The 20,340-nt window shown below is 39.4% G+C and overlaps 1 protein-coding gene across 2 annotated transcripts in view; it reads left to right on the top strand.

The window, feature by feature from the left end:
* Bdp1 (B double prime 1, subunit of RNA polymerase III transcription initiation factor IIIB) overlaps window positions 1-20,340 on the top strand; it is a 92,149-nt gene that overhangs the window by 68,148 nt on the left and 3,661 nt on the right. For both annotated transcript variants that reach the window (XM_036206778.1, XM_036206777.1), the window contains exons 31-38: window positions 1,365-1,506; window positions 1,718-1,895; window positions 4,789-4,852; window positions 5,339-5,525; window positions 10,641-10,845; window positions 12,914-12,950; window positions 14,731-14,995; window positions 16,941-17,187. In XM_036206778.1, coding sequence (XP_036062671.1) covers window positions 1,365-1,506; window positions 1,718-1,895; window positions 4,789-4,852; window positions 5,339-5,525; window positions 10,641-10,845; window positions 12,914-12,950; window positions 14,731-14,995; window positions 16,941-17,187 — 1,325 coding nt within the window. The remainder of the gene's footprint in view (window positions 1-1,364; window positions 1,507-1,717; window positions 1,896-4,788; window positions 4,853-5,338; window positions 5,526-10,640; window positions 10,846-12,913; window positions 12,951-14,730; window positions 14,996-16,940; window positions 17,188-20,340) is intronic.

Raw genomic sequence — 20,340 nt, 5'->3', positions numbered from 1 at the left:
CTGTGCCCTGCATGTGTGCCTGGTTCCTGCAGAAGCCAGAAGGGTATATCAGACCCCCTGGAATTGGAATAACAAATAGTTGTGAGCTGCTGTGTGGGAGCTGGTACTCAAACTTGGATCATCTGCAAGAGTGACAAGTGTTCCTAACTACTCGGCCATCTCTTGCGCTCCCTCGTTTTCTAAATGGACTTACTATATTGCGATGTCCATGGAAACGCCTAGTGTCCTTTCCTTTCCTGACTCTTCTCCCCAAAGTCCTGATTCCTCAGGGAAAGCAGTGGAAGTCATAGCCTCCCTCGATTATGAATTCATGTTTAAAACATCTGGGTAATTAGCATCATTCCTTCCTAGTTTTGGGTTTCTGATATCTGAGATTTGCTTTCAGCCAACAGTTAGTTAATGCAACTGGCTTGAGCAGTATCCAAAAGTCTGTTTGCCCCACACCCACCCCTCTGTCTAGGTTCACATTACTCCTTTTATTTAGCAGTATTTTCCTTCCCCTTTGTGATATCATTTACATTTTTTATTATATTCATTTTGTATGTTGGGGGGCATGCATGGGTGTGCATACATACCTGTGCAGATGCTATGGTGCACATGTGTGATGGTTAAAGTATAACTTGCTGGAGTCATCTTTTCCTTACAGTGTGAGGCTCAGAGGTTGAACTGGTTTGTTAGGCTTGATGGCAAATGCTGTTGTCTTCTGAGCTGTCTCACCTGTCACACAAGTTATACCTCTCCAAGATGTCTGGTGTGGTGGCATTAGACAGACTCATTTGTGTTCACTTCTAATCCCCTTTTGGGTGTGGGTTTGTAATCACCTTTAAAATCATGTATTGCATATGTATGTATGAGTGTGTGTGTGTGTGTGTGTATACATGCATGCGTGCCTGCCCAAATGTGTATATGTGTGCATATGCGTGTAGTGTGCACGTGCCACAGAGGATGTGAGAATACCAGATGACAACTGCGGGAGTCAATTTTCTCCTTTGCTGTGTGGGTCCTGAGGGTTGGACTCAGTCTTGATGGTGGGCACTGTTAGCTGGTGAGCCATCTTGCCATCCCTTAATTTCAGTACTACTTTTGGTTATGATACTGTAGAGCTATTACCATAAAAGGGGATGCCCTTGCTTCGGCAGCCAGGAATGAAATATGTGCAGTACAGGTTTCATTGATCATGTCTACTTTTCAAAAATCTTGGCAAACCCCATTCTTCTGCCATGTGAATAAGCTAATTTTTGAAGTATGAGAAACTTGGAGGGGTCACGAATCTCTTCTAAGAGAGGGTATGTTTCTAGTATAGAGATTGACTTTACTATTTTGAACTACATCTTAAATGTATTTTTGTTTGTTTGTTTTGAAAGAAACTGAAGAAAATAATTCCAAAGTAATAGATTTTGAAGATAAACGCCTGGACCCAGCAGAGGCTAAGGAGCAGAACCATTTGCCATGTGTGCATGATGTGGAAGGGACTGGAGTTTCTCAAGAAGTAATCCTGTGTGCAAGGTAAAAGGCAGGAATGCTGGCATTTATTTTATATTGTACCTCAGCTTCCACCTCAGGTCAGAGCTGTAAGAATTTTATTATTGAAAAGTAATTCTGTTGCAGTTAACCTTTTTAAAGCATGAAAACGTCACATGAAGTAATAATACTTAGTCCTAAAACTACTTCCATGTTTGGTTGATCGATTTAACATAATGTGCTGGCACTGTTTCAGAAGTGAAGATGAAGAGGAGAACTTGCAGGAAGTTCAGAGGTTGGGTGCTACAGTTGCTTCATCTGAAATGGGGCTCCTCACACTTGATTCAGGTCAGGGTCTTGGTGAGAGTCCAGCTGAAGAGCCCCTCAGAGAAATCCCTAACGACAGCAGCATGCTCATGCTTCATATGCCAGAGGTAAAGGAATCTAGTGCAGTAATGGGTAGTGTGGTTCTCTTTTTCTCCATTTAGAGAAACTGTTTACATAGAGTAAACTTAATCCTTTCTAGTTCAGTAGGCCTTTCAAAAACGTATAAATTCAGCCTCGTATAGAGACTCAGACTTGTAATCTCAACTCTCGGGCAGAGACAGGAGTACTCAAGTTTGAAGGCAACCCGGGCTACGTAACAAGAGCATGAGTTACATAACAAGACCTTGTCTCAAAATACAAAACCAAGCTGGGTGTGGTGGCGCATACATTGATCCCAGCACTTGAGAGGGAGAGGTAGGCAGACCTTTGAGTTCCAAACCATGCTGGTCCACATGGTGAGACCTTGTTTGAAAACAAGCAAACCCCCTAAGTATGTATGTTCACTTAATAGTTCCATCACTGATTCTAACATGCTTTGATTAGCTCCTTCCTGCTTCCTGCCAGCTCCTCACATCTGTGGTCCTGTGTGACCTTGGCAGGAGTGTACTGTGGACAGGGTGTGGTGACCCTTGTGCTGAGGGAAGAGGATCTTTGGAGCCCAGGAGCTTGAGGCCAATCTTGGCTGTGTAAATACCTGTCTCAAAACCAAATACAAAAATGGCATGATAGAACTTGTGCTGTGTTTTTGGTATCTTGATCCCTCTAAGACCATAGAGCAGTGGTCTCCAACTTTTCTAATGCTGTGACCCTTTAATCCATTTCTTCATGTTGTGGTGACCCCCAACCATAAAATTATTTTGTTGCTGCTTCATACCTGTAATTTTGCCACTAAATCGTAGCTACTATGAATTTTGCTACTATGAATCGTAATGTAAATATCTGATAGGCAACCCCAGTAAAAGGGTCATTCAGCCCCCAATGGAGATGCAACTCCAGGGTTGAGAACCACTGCCATAGAGATGTAAGAGTTACTATCCAGCTCTGTTATAAAAGCTTGGGAAATTAATTTCTTGCATCTTAGCTCTAGAGCTCAAGAGTTCATTCAGAGAAGAATGTTTACTGAGATGTTACATGCCTGACACCGAGGCACTGGGATACAAAGCCTTGGGAAACATGAGTAAATGAATGAATGGTTGGATTGGTTAATAGGCATCGGGACGAGACTCTGAGTTTAATCTCTGGAAATGAGAATCAGGCCTTAATACTGTCTTTAAAAAGTCCCTTAGAGAGGAGAGTGCTTGAGTTTTGAAGGACAGAATAAATTAGCTTGTTAAAGGGAATGGAACAGGTTTTAAAAATAGGTATAGATCACCATGATTTGTTAACGGAAGTAGAAAGTAAGGAGTTTTTCTACAGCCAGTGTTTAGAGATTTCTATTGCTTCCTCAGTTTTTTTTTTTTTTTAATCTTTTGAAATAATTTCAGATTAGAGAAAAGTTACAAAAATCTTTTAAGAACTTTCCCATATTCTGTTTCTTAGAGTCATTGTTAATTTCTCTTACTTTTTTTTTTTTTTGGTCTGGTTCTACATGTTGTAGATACTTTGACTGTGTGTGTGTGTGTGTGTGTGTGTGTGTGTGTGTGTGTGTGTGTGTGTTTCCACACATAGGCATGCATGCAAATACCATATTGCTTGTGGAGGCATCTGAGGACAGTCTTTGGAAGTCTGCTTCTTTTACCAATTAGGTTCTGGGGATGGATGAACTCAGGTTGTCTGCTGAGCCATCTCATCAGCCTAGTTGGATACTTCTAAAAACTTGATTGATGGCTAGCAAGGTGGCTCAAAGGGTAAGGCTCTTGCCAACAAGCCTCTCGACCTGAGTTTTTAACTAAGACCCACACAGAGAATGGGCTCCCTCCAGTCTACTGCTGACCTTTGCAAGTGCTCAAAACACCCACACCATTAAGTAGGTTAAGAAGGGCTAGAGAGATGGCTCACCAGTTAAGCACTTGTACTCCTAAGGATTCAAGTTTGGTTCCTCGTATCCACATCAGTTGTCTCTGGCCTCTTAAGGGTATCCACACACATGGCGTATGTGCACACAAACACAGAAGTAAAAACAAACACCATTTGTTTTTAATTCAGAGAGTGATGAATGCTGATGCTCAACTAGTTTTCTCCTGAAAAATTAATAATATAATAAAGCTTGATCTGTTTGAAAGTTACAAATCTGAGTTGTAGCCATAAATAGTATCTTTAATAAGAGAAAGATTTTGTCTTACGAAGAAGTGGCAGTGAGTGCTGCCTTAGAGCCACTATCACCGCACTGGACAGCTTAGGGCTAGGTGACTACAGAGGCAATGCTGTGGTGCCCTTTGTGCGGCATAATGTCACTTTGACCTGTTCGTGGAGATGCCTTCTAGTCACTTGGCTAGGGTAGTATCTGTGAGATTTCTTGGTTATAAGGACATTTTTTTCTCCTTTTTGTTAGAAATTTGTCTAGTAAAACCCAGCTCTTGGTACCCAATAGCTTTGGTATCCATTGACGAGTCTTACTTCAGTCAATTTTTGGCAATGTTTGTTTCAAAATGAAAGCCTAAAGATATCAACATTCGGGAATTACAATCTATCTATTGGTAGTTTGTGGAAAACAGGAGGGGACCACAGAGTTGGGAAGGAGAGTAGTTTATCTCCATTGAGATGTTCCCTGCTCAAGTGTCTGCTGCCATGGGAACATGGACTAAGTTGAGTTCAGATCGCCACCCTGACACTTCAGAAATGATAGAATACTCACATCTAACAATTTAATCAGGATATTTTCAGCTTGTGTAAATCAGTCAAATGTCCATTGACTAAAAATCCAAAACTAAAAATCTTTAAAACACTTAAAATTGTACATTTAAGAGAAGCCTTTAAATATGGAGACACTGTCTCTTTGCTATATGTCAAACTATCAAACTTTCTCAAGCTTCTCTTTTCAATTTCTTTTTAAAATGGCAGAATGTACCATCTAATATTCCAGAAGTCCAACAAGAAAACATGGTCAATCCTCAAGATGTAACAGGTATGAAAATCTCCTTCCAGCAAGTGTCATAGATAATGTATAATTTTTATGTTTAACTTTTTTTTTTTTTAAGACAGGGTCTCTCTGTGTAGTCCTGGAGCTTGCTAAGTAGACCAAGCTGGCCTTGAACTCACACAGATACTTTTCCCACTCCACCCATCCCATGGCTGGCATTAAAGCATTAAAGGTGTGTTCTACTACACCTGGCTTTTATATAACTATGGGAAAGCACAAAATAGACTTAAAAATAAACCAGTGGCAGTGGCAGCCATAAAATACAAGTGAGAAGTTTACCAATTTTATTCAAAATTATTAAGTACTTCCCCAAAATATCCTGTCTATGCTTTTGGGATTGGGGGTTGGAGGATGTATTTTAGTTTTTTATTTAGTCTTGGTGTTGTAAGTCATGAGACTCTTCAGAGATGAAATAATGTTTTTCTGCTCCTTCTTGGTTTCCTTTTCATTCTTAACTTTTAACTTTGACAGTGAATCTATTTGCTAATCTACAGCAAGATGGAGAAGATGAACAAGCATTCATTTTAACTTTGGTGGAAATCCCAACTGATGCAACAGAAGGATTCACTGATGCCTCCATGCAGTTAATGCCAAGCTCTTTACTTCCAGCTCCTATATTGGTCAAGTCTGGAAACACAACAGAAAGAGGTGTCCTGAGGTAAAAAAAAAAAAAAAAAGTTAAACTGTTTTACCAGGAGAAAAGATACTTCATGAATCAAGTATTAAACAAGTTAACTATTCGGTGCCATTTCTTTTTATAAAGTCACAACTGTTAATTTGTCCATAGCGCAGATTAATGCTGCTCATTGTGATGTTTCCATGTCCGAATGCAGTGGTTTGACCTTGTCTGTTCTCTGTCCCGCCCTCTTACACTTTCTGAACTGCTCCTCTGTGTCTTTTGCCCTAAAGTCCAGCTGCTGTTGCAGGGGTTTTTTTCAAAGTTTCAAGTCTTACATTAAGATTTTTGATTTGTTTGGAGTTGTACTTTTTTGTGTGTAGGATGAGACAGAGGGGTCTAAGTTTTTCTGTTTGGTTTGGTTTGATTTTTGAGGGTTTTTATTTTGGTTTGTTCTTAGACTTAATGTATATGTATAAGTATTTTTGCTTGCATGTATGTCTATGTACCTGATTCCCTCGGAGGTCAAAAGAGAGCATCAGATCCCTTGGAACTGTAGTTACCTGGTGGTTGCTTGTGAACTACTGTGTGGGTGCTGAGAACTGAACCAAGTTCCTCTGCAAGAGCAATAGGTGCTTATAAGTGCAGAGCTCTCTCTCCAGCCCCAGTAATTCTAGTTGTAAATCTATATGTGGACATATGTTTTCTCAGCACTATTTGTTGAAGAAACTGTCTATTCTGCATTGTATTGCTTTGGTACCTGTGCTAAGAATTAGCTGTAGATATATGGGTTGGTTTGTTTGCTTGTTTTTTTATTCATTCTGTCCTTTTGGCCTGCATTTCTTTTTTACGCTCTGTCCTGTCCCTGTCCCTGTGGTTCTGTAGTGCATTTTGAAGTGGGTCTTTTGACACGTGCAGCATTGCTTCTTTTTCTCAGGATTGCTTTGGCTGTCCAGGCTCTTGTGCTTCTGTGTGAATTTTTGTATTGCATTTTCTAGTTCTGTGGAGAACAAATGTCTTCAGTAGGTTCTGTAGGTTGCTGTGATCAAAACCAACTTGGAGGGAGGAAAGGATTATTATGTACTTTACAAATCACAGTCCATTATTGAGGAAAGTCGGAACAGGAACTGGAGACAGGAACTGAACCAGAGGTCAAGGAGGTGTGTGGCTTATTGGATTGCTTGGCTTGCTTTTCCCAGGGGCACTGGCTCAGAGCTGGCACCACCCCAGTGGCCTGGGCCTTCCATCTTTAATCATGAATCATGAAAATGCTCCACAGACTTGCCTACAGGCCAGTTCTGGTGAGGTATGTTCTCATTGAGCTCCTCTTCCCAGATGACTCTGACTTGTGTCAAATTGACAAAAGTCACTTTAACTAGTGCAGCTGATTTAGCAATTTTAACTCCCCGATCCATGAACCTGGGAGGTCGTTCTGTGTATCTTCAATTTCTTCACTGTGTGTAATTTTAATCACTAAAGTTTTTTACCTGCTGTGAGTTTTTTGTTTTGTTTTGTTTTTGAGGCTTTTGTGAACGGGATTCTTTTCCTGGTTTCATTGTCAGTTAGTTTATTATTGGTATATAGAAATGTTGATTTTTTTTCTTTTTTTTTTTTCCCCCGTTTTTTTTCGAGACAGGGTTTCTCTGTAGCTTTGGAGCCCATCCTGGACCAGCTCTGTAGACCAGTTTGGCCTTGTACTCACAGAGATCCACCTGCCTCTGCCTCCCGAGTGCTGGGATTACAGGCGTGTGCCACCACCACCCGCCGATTTTTGTCTATTTTTATATCCTGCTTAGTTGCATTTATTTACCTGTTCTAAGAGTCTTTGGGTGGAATATTTTGAATCTTCTATGTGTAGAATCATATTTGCACATTGGGATAATTTGACTCCCTTTTTTCTGTCTCTTTCCTTTCTTAATTGTTACAGCTAGAATTTCAAATATGTTAATCAGAGAGTGGAAATCTCTATCTTGTTTCTTTCTGATCTTAGATTAAATGCTTTCATTTTTGTTCCATTTGATAGATCATCTGTGAGTTTGTCACTTACAGTGTTTATTATGCTGTAATTTCTTTGGATTCCTAATTATTGAGGGTTTTTTTTTTTATCATGAAAGTTCATTGAATTTTAGCAGAGACTTAGTTTTTTATCTCTTGAGATGATTATGTGATATTCTTAATTGTATTTATCTGTTCTGTTATTGATTTGTATGTATTAAGCCATCCTCACTCTTTGGAATGAAATCAACTTGGTCATGATAAGATCTTTTTAAGATACTTTTTTTTTTTTCAGTTGAGTAAACATAGGTTAAGGAAAAGTGAGAAAGAACTCAAGAGAGTGTGAGGGGTTACAAGGGAGGAATGCTTATTTAATTATTTCTACAAATATTTATTGAAGATTTCTGCATTGTGTTTAGCAAGGATATTGGTCCATAGCTGTCTTTACTGTGTCATCAGGTGATACTGGCCTCATAGAGTAAATTTGAAAGAGATTTGTTGAGTAGAATGATTTTCTTTAAGTGTGGTAAAATTTAGTAGTGAATTCATCTCGTTCTGAGATCTTTATTGAGTGACTTTATTACTACTTCAATCTCAATTCTGTGTTGATTATTAATCTAAGTAGGTTCCCCCACCCACTCCCTCCCACCTCCACCCTGCACCTCCCTTGTTCAATATCCTCTTGCTTCAGTTTTGGTCAGTCATATGCACCAGACATTTATATATTTCTTCTAGAATTTCCAACTTATTGGCATATGGATTTCAAAATATTCTTTAATGATCCTTTTCATTTCAGTGGTATTGTAATATCCCCGTCACCATTTTTGGGGCAGGTGTTCTCTGTTTTGATAGGTTTGCTAACTGGCAAAGACTCACCTGTTTATTTCATTCATCCTTTCACTTCCCATTACCATGTTTGGATTTAGTTACTGCCTTCTTCTAGCCTTGATTGCACACTATATTGTGATGTTTTTCTTTTGTGTGGGACCTATGTGCATGGAGGCCAGAATGCAGAATGCAACTTTGGATGACATTCCTCAGGTGGCATTCACCTTAGTTTTGAGACAGTCTATTATTGGACTGGACCTTACCACAGATCAAACCCCACAGATCAGCCTTTGTCCACCTCCCTAATCCTGGGAATACATGCATGCCATCATGCCCAGCTTTTTTTAATATGTCTTCTGGACATTGGTCCTCATGCTTTTGAGGCAGCTACTTTACCAGCTTTATTTTTCTTTTTAATGTTAATTTTACTTTCTTAGCTATCAACTTTCTACTTAGCACAGCTTTTCTATATGGGAACTGAATTACAGATGGTTGTGAACTACCATGTGTGCAAGTGGAGTTTTCCTGTCCTGACTGCAGGGTCCCAAATAAACACACAGAGGTTTATATTAATTACAAATGCTCAGCCAGTAGCTCGAGCTCATTACTAACTAGCTCTTACATTTTAAATTAACCCATTTCTACAGTCTGCCACGTGGCTTGTGGCTTTACCTGTCATCCCTCACATCCTGCTTTCTCTGAGGCTGGCTGGCTGGCATCTCTGACTCTCCCCTCCTCCTTCCACTCATTCTCAGTTTTGCTTTCCCCCTAACTTCCTGCCCAGTTACCGGCCGGTCAGCTTTTTATTAACCAGTGAGAGTAATACACATTCATGGTGCACAGAAGGATTACAGAACAAGTGCTCTTTCTCATTCCTTTTCTTCTTTTTCTTTTTGGTTTTCAAGACAGGGTTTCTCTGTGTAACAGCCCTGGCTGTCCTGGAACTCGCTTTATAGGTCAGGCTGGCTTCAAATTCAGAGATCCGCCTGTTTCTGCCTTTCGAGTGCTGGGCTTAAAGGTGTGTGCCTCCTCTTCCTCCTTCTCATATCCCCCCCTTTTTTTTAAAGGTGTTTTTGTTTTTGTTTAGACAGAGTCTATGTAGCCTTGACTGTCCCAGAACTCTTTACAGAGATCAGGCTGACCTCAAACTCAACAGAGATCTACCTGTTTCTGCTTCCTGAATGCTAGGATTAAAGGAGTGCACCATTACATCTGGCCAAGAATTCTTCACGGCTGAGCTGTTTCTCCAGCCTCTTACTCTATAATTTTCTTCAGATGGGTGTCTCACTGGTTTAGTTAGACTGACTGACCAATGTCTCATTGTCCTCCCCCCTCCCACCAAACAAATCAAAGCTCTGAGGTCACAGGCACATACTACTGCACTTTTTACGTGGCTTCTGAAGATCTGAATTCAGGTCCTCATTCTTAGGGTAGCACTTTACTGACTGGGCCATCTCCCAATCCCCTGAGTCTAGGAATTTATTTTCCCTTCTGATTTCTTTAATCAGATTTTTCTGGGGGTGTATTATTAAATCTCTGTGTGTCAATCCATTTGATCTTAGTGCATCTTAATGTATTTGTGGGTATTTTGTCTGTCTGGTTGATTTATATTGTTGATAGTTGGGTATGAAAAGACACTCACTCTTATTGTATTGGGGTCTATCTTTTCCTTCCACGCCAGTCTTCTTTGTTTTATAAAATTGAGTACTATGATAGTCACCCACATTGTTGGTGACTGTTGTGGAGAGCTTATTTAGTAATTAATGTGGTAGCTTAGAGAAGACAATATGTTTTTATATTTAAGATGCCATTTAAACATACATACTTGGGACAGGTATGGTGGCATATGCCTTTTATCCCAGCAATCAGGAGGCACCCATCTAAAGGCCAGAGTGGCCTCTATATAGAGTTCCAGAACATCCAGAGCTACATGAAATACCCTGTCCCAAAAACATGAACAAAACAAACAAACAAGCAAGCAAACAAAAAACAACCAAAAAGAGTATATGCCATACAATTCTGTTTTGTTTTTTTGAGACATGGTCTAATATACTGCTTTTCTTCATGTGACACATGTTTGATATGTTATTTAAGAATTAAAGAGTTACAGACAAGGAAAACACTATACATACATTCCTTAGATTTAATTCAGTATTGTTAAATTGAAATTGTAAGCTTTTAAGTATGAGTGTACCCCAAACTGTTATTTTTGTTGCTGTGGCTATTATTTACCAGCTTGTATTTCTGATACTCATTAGCACTCTAATTGGAATAGTTCATTAAATAGCTTCTAATTCACTGGTTTGCATGTATTGTGTTTTTTTTTTAATGTAGTGGGAGTTTACAAGCAGCTTCAGTTATTCAAGATGCTATATGCTTATCTACTTCTGAAAGTGGTGATTCTGAAAAGCTTCCTGCTAAGTTGGATCTTACATCTAGGAAGAGATTGCATTATAGTCCTGATGAAAACATTCTTGTACCTCCAGCCAAAAAGTCCTCAATTACTCTGGGAGTTGATTGTCAAGAATGTGCCTCTGAGGTAAGAATAGATTATTAAACGAGTGTCTTGGCCATATTGCTAAGAATCTCTTTATTCTTCCCATCTATCCCTAAACTTTTACACATATGTACACACACACACACACACACACACACACACACACACACACACACACACACACGGACGGACGGACGGACGGACGCATGACTGATGGACATGTAAGAATATTTCTGATACTTCTCATCATTAGTAATTAGTAAATGGGATGACCATTTTAACCAGTTCAAAAAAATAGTGGATGAACATTTTTCAGGAAACCTAAAATCTACAGTGGATGAAAATAAGGCCAGTAGCTTCATGTCAATCTGGATCTTCACTCTGCAACCCAACTAGTAACTGTGGGCTGTAGATGAACAATTTCAGGGCTCTGAATGAGTTTTCTGATGTGTGAAAAATAACAGTATTATCTCCCTCATCATGTGTTAACTGTTCCTTTGCTGTCAGGAGTCAAACTAGATCTTCTGAGGCCCCGTATGTTCCATTTTGTCTAATGTCATTTTGTGCTGGTCTCCAGCTCACTGTCCAGCCACATTGGCCTTCTCTAAGTCCATCATGTCCTGAGGCATTTCATTTTGTGTCATCTGTATGGAGTATTTCCTTGTGAAAATTACAGACGTGGCTCAGTCATCTCGACCTCAGCGCCCAGTCAGACCTTGTAGATGTAGTCCCTCTTCACTGTTAGTAGTTTCCTGGTACCCTTTTGTTTTTGTTATGTTTCTGATATTGGTTGTAACTTCACTATGAAAAGTCAGTTTGAGGGATGGAGAGATGGCTCAGTAGTTAAGAGCACTGACTGCTCTTCCAGAGGTCCTGAGTTCAATTCCAGCAACCACATAACCACATGGTGGCTCATAACCATCTGTAATGAGATCTGGTGCCCTCTTCTGGCCTACAGTCAAACATGCTGTATACATAATAAATAAATCTTAAAAAAAAAAAAAAAAGAAAGAAAGAAAGAAAGAATGGAAAGTCAGTTTGAAATTATGTGCTGAAAAGAAAAGTTGAAGGTAAGCAAAAAAGAAAAAAAAATGCCTGCTGACCTTATCTGTCAATTTATTTTATAAGCTTTTTATTTTAACAATAAGGTATTGTGTATGCAAAGTCCCTCCCTGACTTCTTTTTCTTTATTTTAAGACAAGAAAGATCTGGTTATGTAGCCCAGGCTGGACTTAAACTTAGGATTATTTTACCTCTGCCTCCCAAATTGGGATTATTAGTAAGTGCGGTAGCCAGTTTTCTCCTACACTGTTTTCAGCCCAAAGTAGCATATACATTGTTTGCTTGAGTCCAAGAGTTTGAAATCTGTCTGGGCAACATTGCAAAACCCTTAGTCTTTTTTACTTGTTCCCTAAAGAATGGATAGTTGTGTAATAAATAGAATTTTTCTCCTCTTCAATTATGTTAGACTTCGTGAAATTATGAAGTAGACTTTTATCATGTAGAATCATCTTTCCATTTCTGAAACAGACTACTAATTGACCATGATTTATTAGTTTGTTAATTGACTTTTTAAAAGGTGTTTGAGTTGAGAGGTCATAGATGGACCTCAGTGGTAGAGCACTTGCTTAGCTTGTGTGAGACCCTGACTTGGATACTCAGCACCATGAACACGAAAAGATTGTTTCATTTGATATCTTTTTTTTTGGGGGGGGGGGTTTTCGAGACAGGGTTTCCCTGTGTTGTTTTGGTGCCTTTCCTGGAACTCACTCTGTAGCCCAGGCTGACCCCGAACTCAAGAGATCCGCCAGGCTCTGCCTCCCCAATACTGGAATTAAAGGCGTACACCACCACCGCCCGGCTTATTTGATATCTTTTGGGATTTGGCAGCTGATATCAATGTTATCCCTGAGATAAAAGACATTCGACAACTTTCGCTTTTCCACTGTGCTTTAGAGCAGTGTAAATATCAGCATCTTTTTCACAAATGCTTAATTGGTGGTATCATTCTGTCTGACTCTAGAGCTTTCGCTAGATGATGGAGGGGGTGGAACTTCAATTTTACTTAATAAATGGACTTGTAAAACTTTCTGTATGTTTCTTGAAACAGGTATGTCCAAAGGAATTAAATGTTTTTGAGAAAAAAGGTAAGTGAGATCAATTTAAGTATGACTATATTTTGCTAAGTACCCCTGATTATTTCTGATGCATCTTGGGATTGAAGTGTGAAGCCTTACTCATGTTTATCTTGTTTCACAAACCACTGTAACTTACTCTAATATGGCACTAGCAGTAGTTTTTTAGAAAGTTTTTAAGAGCCATTACCATGGGTAAAACAGGTAGATACCTAACATACACTAAATTTGAAGAGGAATAATATCATTTAGAAATCCCTTATCTATGCTTGTATTCTGAAGTGTTTTTCTTACATTTTACTCCAGGTATTTCAGACTTACAGTGAGGTCTTTGAAACATTTTAAATTGAATTTTATACAGGATAAGAGATAGCTAACTAGTTTCATTCTGCATGACAGTAACCAGTTTTCTTGCTAGGCTGTCTTTTTTCCGGTGTTCTAGTTCCTTTGTTGGAAATAGGTGGCTGTAGTTGCATATTTATCTCTGTTCTTTACTCTACTGCATTATATGTCGGGTTTTGTGCTAATACATGCTATTTCTATTTCTACAATTCTATGTAGTGTTTTTATTATTATCTTTGGGAGAGGAATAGTCTGGTCTATTGTTAATGCTTTCCACCGTGGTTTTAATTTGGTTCACTTTTTGATTTCCGACACTTTTATTTGTGTCCTTTCCCTTCTGCCTGACCTTGTTCTCCCCCACCTCTCCTTCCACCCTCAGACTCTCAGTTTGCATGCTTACTTTCACATCTTTGTTGCTGAGTCTTCTCCGGCTCCTGAGTTGATGTCTTTACTTCATTTGTTCACTTGTTTGTGTCTTTCAAATTGTCAATCATTTTTCTTAGTAAACTTGAGTTCTTTGTCATGCATTTCCCCAGTTCAGAAGGAGTCATGCTGACTTGTCCTTACCCTTTTTCCTGTTTGGGGGTCGCAGTTTGCCACTGTGTACATTGTGGGACAGATATGGGTCCTGTTTGTTTTGTTTTTTTTAAGACATGATTTCATTGTCTATTCCTGACTGTTCTTGAACTGAGGCAATCTTTCTGCTTTTGCCTCCCAAATGCTGGGATTCTGGGCATGTGTCACCACACCCAGGGACACAGAAGGTAGCGCTGGCTGCCTGGAACTCACTGTGGACCTCACAGGGATCTGCCTGACTCCTTGTTTTTGTTGCTTAGTCTTTCTATCACTACATGCTTTTCAGTTGTCCCATGGCCTCCTCTGCTTGCTAACGCTCTTTTTCTCCTTGGGATAGTGTTTCCCGGACTCTCGTCAATCCTGGTGTTACATGGAGGCCGTTGATATTATGTATACAGAAGAAGGCACCAGGTCTCATTACAGACGGTTGCGAGACACCTTATGGTTTCTGGGAATTAAACTCAGGACCTCTGGAAGAGCAGTCAGTGCTCCTAACCTCTAAGCCATCTCTCCAGCCCCTTCTTTTACCTTTTTTAAATATAGGTCTCACTCTATTGGACAGGCTGGCCTAGAACTCTCTGTATAGCCCAGGCTAGCCTCAAACTCATGCAGTTGTCTTTTTGTGTTATTCTTTTGAGTGCTGGGATTACAGGCTTAAGCCGCCATGCCCTACTTTAACTGCTAATTCCTAATAGTCTACTCCACTGATTACATTATAGAGTGTTCTTGCTGAGCTAGGTTTGTTTATACAGCACTATGATGTTTATCCTTCAAGTACTCCAATTTAATTGACTTTTAAAATATTTCAATATGCACCCTCTCTCTCTCCTCTCTGTTTTTTTTTTTTTTTTTTTTTTTTTTTTCCTCTCTGAAGAGGAGTCTTGCATTGGACCAGGCATTTTCCCTACCTCAGAGAGCATATATGCAACCCCCAAACCTCAAAAGGAACACAATGAACCAACTTTTCAGAATGCAGGATTGAGATCTCCTGATGAAATAAAAGATGCATGTGTGGAAAAGATCATGACTCAGTTGCCTCAGGATGAGATGGTGCCTGATAAAGTAGAGAAAACTGCTTTTGTTTCCAGTTCTGAACAAAGAAATAGCTTGACATCATCTTCAAAACCCCCTCTGACCAGGTATTATTAGAAACTCTTTAGTGACTGCCCCTTTGTCCCTGGGTGAGTAGAAACTATATGTAATGTGCATAATAGAGCATGAAACCTGGTGCCTAGTTGTTTTATAGATATAGCCTCCATCACTTATGTGAAGGAAAGGTGTTTAGCACCTGCAGAAACATTGCAGGTGTGCATTCTGTATGACTAGAGCTTGGTTTTACTAAAACTGACTATCTCATGTAGCAAACCTTAGAACATATTATACTTCTTTCCTAGCGTGTTCACAGTCATTGTTTTGGTGGTTACATATTGTGTTGTGTGAAACATAAACGTGTAGATGAGATGAAACAACATAGAGTTGATGTCTCCTTATGCTTCTAGTATGGGCTTCTCTTTAGGTCCATACCTACTGCTGCCATACTGTTTTCCCATGCACACTAGAAAGAAGTCTTTAGGGTAGTTAGTTATTAGTGGCTTGTCAGCTGCATTGGAAACTTCAACCTGGTAAGTTGAGGATAACAGGCATTAGCTTCCACTAAGGGGAGAAGACATGCATGTCTTTAAAAGGCTTATTTCAAGCTGGGTGTGGTGGTGCATGCCTTTAATCCCAGCAATTGGGAGGCACACAGGTAGGTGGGTCTGAGTCCCAGGCCAGGCAGGGATGCATAGGAAGACGGTGCTTCAAATTAAAAAAAATTTAAAATAAAACAAAACAAACAAAAAACAGTGCTGGGCGGTGGTGGTGGTGAATGCCTTTAATCCCAGCACTGGGGAAACAGAAGCAGATGAATCTCTGAGTTTGAGGCCAGCCTAGTCTGCACAGTAAGTTCAAGAACAGCCAGAGCTACACATTTGAGACCCTTGTCTTGGAAACAAACAAACAAAATAACATTGCTGGGCAATGGTAGTTCACTCTGTTAGTCCCAGCATTTGGGGGGTGGCAGAGGCATACAGATCTCCGAGTTGAGGTCAGTCTGGTCTAGGGCTACATAAAGAAACCCTGTTTAGGGGCTGGAGAGATGGCTCAGCTGTTAAGAGTACTAGCTGCTCTTCCAGAGGACCTGGGTTCAATTCCCAGCACCTGCATGGCAGCTCATAATTGTCTGTAACTCCTGTTCCAGGGGATCTAACACCTTCACACCAATGCACATAAAATAAATTAAAAAAAAACAACCCCTGTTTAAAAAGAATCAAACAAACGAAAAAGGCTTATTTCATCTATTATTATTATTATTATTATTATTATTATTATTATTATTATCTTTAAATTTAGAAAGTAAAACTCATTAATACCTTTTCTGACCTTTAGGGTTTACTGAAATGAGAAAAGGGTAAGAAAGTATTATCTGGTTTAAAACAAGTTGAGAAGCAGAAGGGAAGGCAGGATAATAAACTTTTATTGGAAAAAGCTCCTCCAGGACAGGCTTAGGCTTCAGGGGCCATGTAGTTTCTGTTGCAGCTACCCTACCCTGTTTGCAGCACAGAAGAGGCTGTGCCATGGACACTGTACATCCTGAAACATCATAGCATAGTGTCATCAGTACTTAGTAAAGTGCACCGCTTTAGCATTAATACAAATAAAGTTATATTAAGAATGTCTTTTGTTTGTTTGTTTTAGTTTTTTATTTTTCAAAACAGGGTTTCTCTGTCTAGCTCTGGCTGTCCTAGAACTTGTTCTGTAGACCAGGCTGGCCTCAAACTCAGAGATCCACCTGGTTCTGCCTCCCAATCGTTGGGGTTAAAGGTGTGCACCACCATGCCTGATAATAGGAATGTGCTTTGCTCAGTGTGGGATGCCTGTAGCATCACAGTACTTAAGAGGCTGAGGCCTCTTAACTACATGTAGAAAGACCCTCTATAAATCAACAACAAAAACCAGTTGTGGGTGGGGAGAGGAGAGAGAGAAATGGTAAGTTTGTATGTGTATGTACATATTTGTTGAATATCTTTGCATTTTCATTTCTAGACCTGGCAGAAGACCTTTGGGATTTTTATCTTTACTATGTCCCAAAAATAGTTTGGACTCTGATGAAGTGACTCAAACCCATAGTAAAAAGCGCCTAAAGCCTCATATACCTGTATCACGGCGAAATTTGAAAAAGTCTAATCTACTTAATGCAAGTCAGAAAAAAAATGAAGAATCTTCTGATCCGCACCCATCTCCAAGTGTTACTGATACTCAATCTGATAATACTGGAAGTTCAGCAACTCAGGTATGTGAGAACTGTTGTATTTTTGTGTGTGTGTGTGTGTGTGTGTGTGTGTGGGTGGGTGGGTGGGTGTGTATCTATACCCACACACATACACACACATATATATGTGTATATCATCTCAACTAGGGAAAATAAATGTAACAATTTCTTTTCATTTGTATGTCAGAAATTATTTTAGTGCAACTTCCATTTACCACAAAAATGCAGCTAATTTAGTATAAGCTATTGAACTAGCCACAGATGGGGTACTTAATTGCCATTCCTTCAACCCTGACTCTGCTGACCTATAGCAGCAAAGTGAAGGAGTGTTTGTAGTTTTATTTCTCTTAGGAAAAGTGTTCTGGCACATGAAAACTCAAAGAAGCGCAGTTGTAGAATGTGTTTGTAAGTCACTTCTGTGCATTCTGAAACCATCTAACAGCAAGTACTAGAATGAAAAAAACCTGTGACCCTCTACATAGTGATTTACCTGTGCTAAAATAGTATTACTAATTCTCTCGCAGTGTTGGGGACTCAACTTGGGGCTTCATGCATTCCAGGAAAATGCTTTACCAGTGAGCATTTGTCCAAAGAACACCAGCAGGGAAAAACCCAGTATGTCTTAATAGACCCTTGTGTAATAGTAAAGGGCTTTCTCTCTCATGCTTGCTCTCTTTCTCAAAATTATCATTCTGAGGTAATTGTAAATTTTGCAGGGAGTTTTAAGATATAATACAAATAAAATAATAATAAAAAAATTCATCTACCTCTTACCCAGTTTTCCTCAGTGCTAACATTTTGCAAAATGCTATTCCAACTTTGACATTGGTCCAGTCAGGATACAGAAGGACTACCAAGATCTCTTGGTTTTCCATGTATGTAGACAGGCCTGCTTCCTCCACTTGTACACCCTCCTGAACGGCTGGTGATGAAGTCTGTCACATTGTGTGTGTAGTATAAGTATTTATATTATGTGTGTATGAATAGACTTTGTATATTAGTAATTGGCTGATTTTTCTGGTAGTTTTACTTTTATTAATTATTTTGAGAGGGCATTCATGATATAGCTTGGACTGTCTTGTAGAACTCACTGTTTAGCCCACAGTGGTCTGGAAATTGTCCTCTTTCTATCTCTGACTCCAGTAGCTTGTTACTTTTGTTGTAAAATAGTTTTCTGTGGTGTGGATCTATCACAGTGTGTTTTTGTTTGTTTTTATTTGAATGGGGGTGTTTAACACTGGAACTCACTATGTACGCCAGGCTACCCTTGAACTCAGATCTGCCTGCCTGCTGGGATTAAAGACTCTGTTGGGTTTTTTTCCCCACTTCCCTATAGAAGGGCGTCTCACTTTAAGTTTTAAGGTTTTTTGTTTTTGTTTTTGTTTTTGTTTTTGTTTTTAGCTGAGGATCGAACCCAGGGCTAGGCAAGCGCTCTACCACTGAGCTAAATCCCCAACCCCAAGTTTTAAGTTTTTTACTATTGTGAGCAGAGGTGATGTCAACACTCCTGTATGTCTACACATAAGTATTTTTTTGTGATAAACGTCTAAAATCATCCTCATTGTTGATATGTTTTTGTTATTTTGTTCTTTTTTTTTTTTTTTTTTAGACAAAAATCTCAAGAATGAAGTGCAGTCAAGTTCTTAACTAAGTCTTTTGAATGTGGGAATTACAGGCTTGTGCCACCATATGCTGGCTTGTCTGTAATGACTATATGGCATTTCATGATTGGGTTGTACTGCTTATTGATACTAATTTTATATTAGGCTTCTAGGTTGTTCCTAATTATGTGCCATTTCAAACAGCACAGTAATAGCTGTCTTATAAATAGATCATTTTACCTGTTCTTCTGTAGACTTAATAGATATTAGTAGAACATTATAGAATACTGGGCTATACAGTGAGTTCTACAAATATTTGTTCTGCTAATAGGTAGTTAGAAATGTTGGTCAAAAGGAATGATGAATGACTTTTCTTTTGCTAGATAATACCTGCTCTGTCTTTCTAGGGACCGTGCCAGTTACTATGTTATCAATTGTTATATTACCCATGCACACTCTGCCCCAACTCCAGCACTCACATTTTGTTTTTTGAATTGAGATCATGATCTTGTTTTGTAGCCCCAGATGGCCTTTAGCTGGAATCCGAGGGTGAGATGTGCCACTATGCCAGTTCTTTCTCTTTAGCCTTGATGAGCCCATGTTCTTACTGTATGCGCTTTCACCTCTATGTGAATCATTCATACTGTTTTCTGGGTACTTGACTTTTTAGAAAAACTTGTCTGTCTGTCTGTCTGTCTGTCTGTCTCTCTCAATATTCTTAAGACCTCTACAAAGATATAGTGATTTGTAGAGGTCTTAAGAATATTAAGAGGGTATATTTTGTGATATAGGCTACAGTGTTTTTCTATATGCCATATATGTTTTTATTTTGTTAATTTTTTGTTTTTTGGTTTTTCGAGACAGGGTTTCTCTGTGTAGCTTTGCGCCTTTCCTAGAACTCACTTGGTAGCCCTGGCTGGCCTTGAACTCACAGAGATTCGCCTGGCTCTGCCTCCCGAGTGCTGGGATTAAAGGCGTGTGCCACCGCTGCCCAGCAGAATTTTTTTTGTGTATATAGGTGTTAACTTTCCAACACATAGATGTAGAGTCAATAATCAATATTTTTTGAATACCCCAACATTTCTTATTTTTATAAAATGTTTCTTGATCTTTTGGTGATAGGGTCTCACTATGTCCCTTGACTGTCCTGGAACTCATTGTGTAGACCAGACTGGCCTCAAATTCATAGAGATCCATCTGTCTCTACCTCCCTAGTGCTGAAATTAAAAAGTGTGTACCATAATTTTTAAATGATATTTTAATTCTCAACTCTTCACCAACTCCTTCTGAGTGACGTAGTCCCAACATATTCTCTCCCAGTTTCATGTCCTTGTTTTATTTTACCTCCTAACTCACTGAGTCCAGTTAATCCTGCCCATATGTGTATGGGTGTGGACCATCTAAAACACTAACTTGTGGAGACTTCAAGAGAGCTTACTACTCTTTACAGAGGGCCTAGTTCAGCCCCCATCAACCTTTAAGATGGCTCACAACTGTCTAATTCCAGTTCTAACTATGGTGCACATAAGTTCCTGTAGACATATACACGTGCACAAATTATTTAAAAAATGAA

The sequence above is a fragment of the Onychomys torridus genome, chromosome 15, assembly GCF_903995425.1.
Source record: "Onychomys torridus chromosome 15, mOncTor1.1, whole genome shotgun sequence".
NCBI lineage: Eukaryota > Metazoa > Chordata > Mammalia > Rodentia > Cricetidae > Onychomys > Onychomys torridus.
This window is presented reverse-complemented; position numbering and strand designations above follow the sequence as displayed.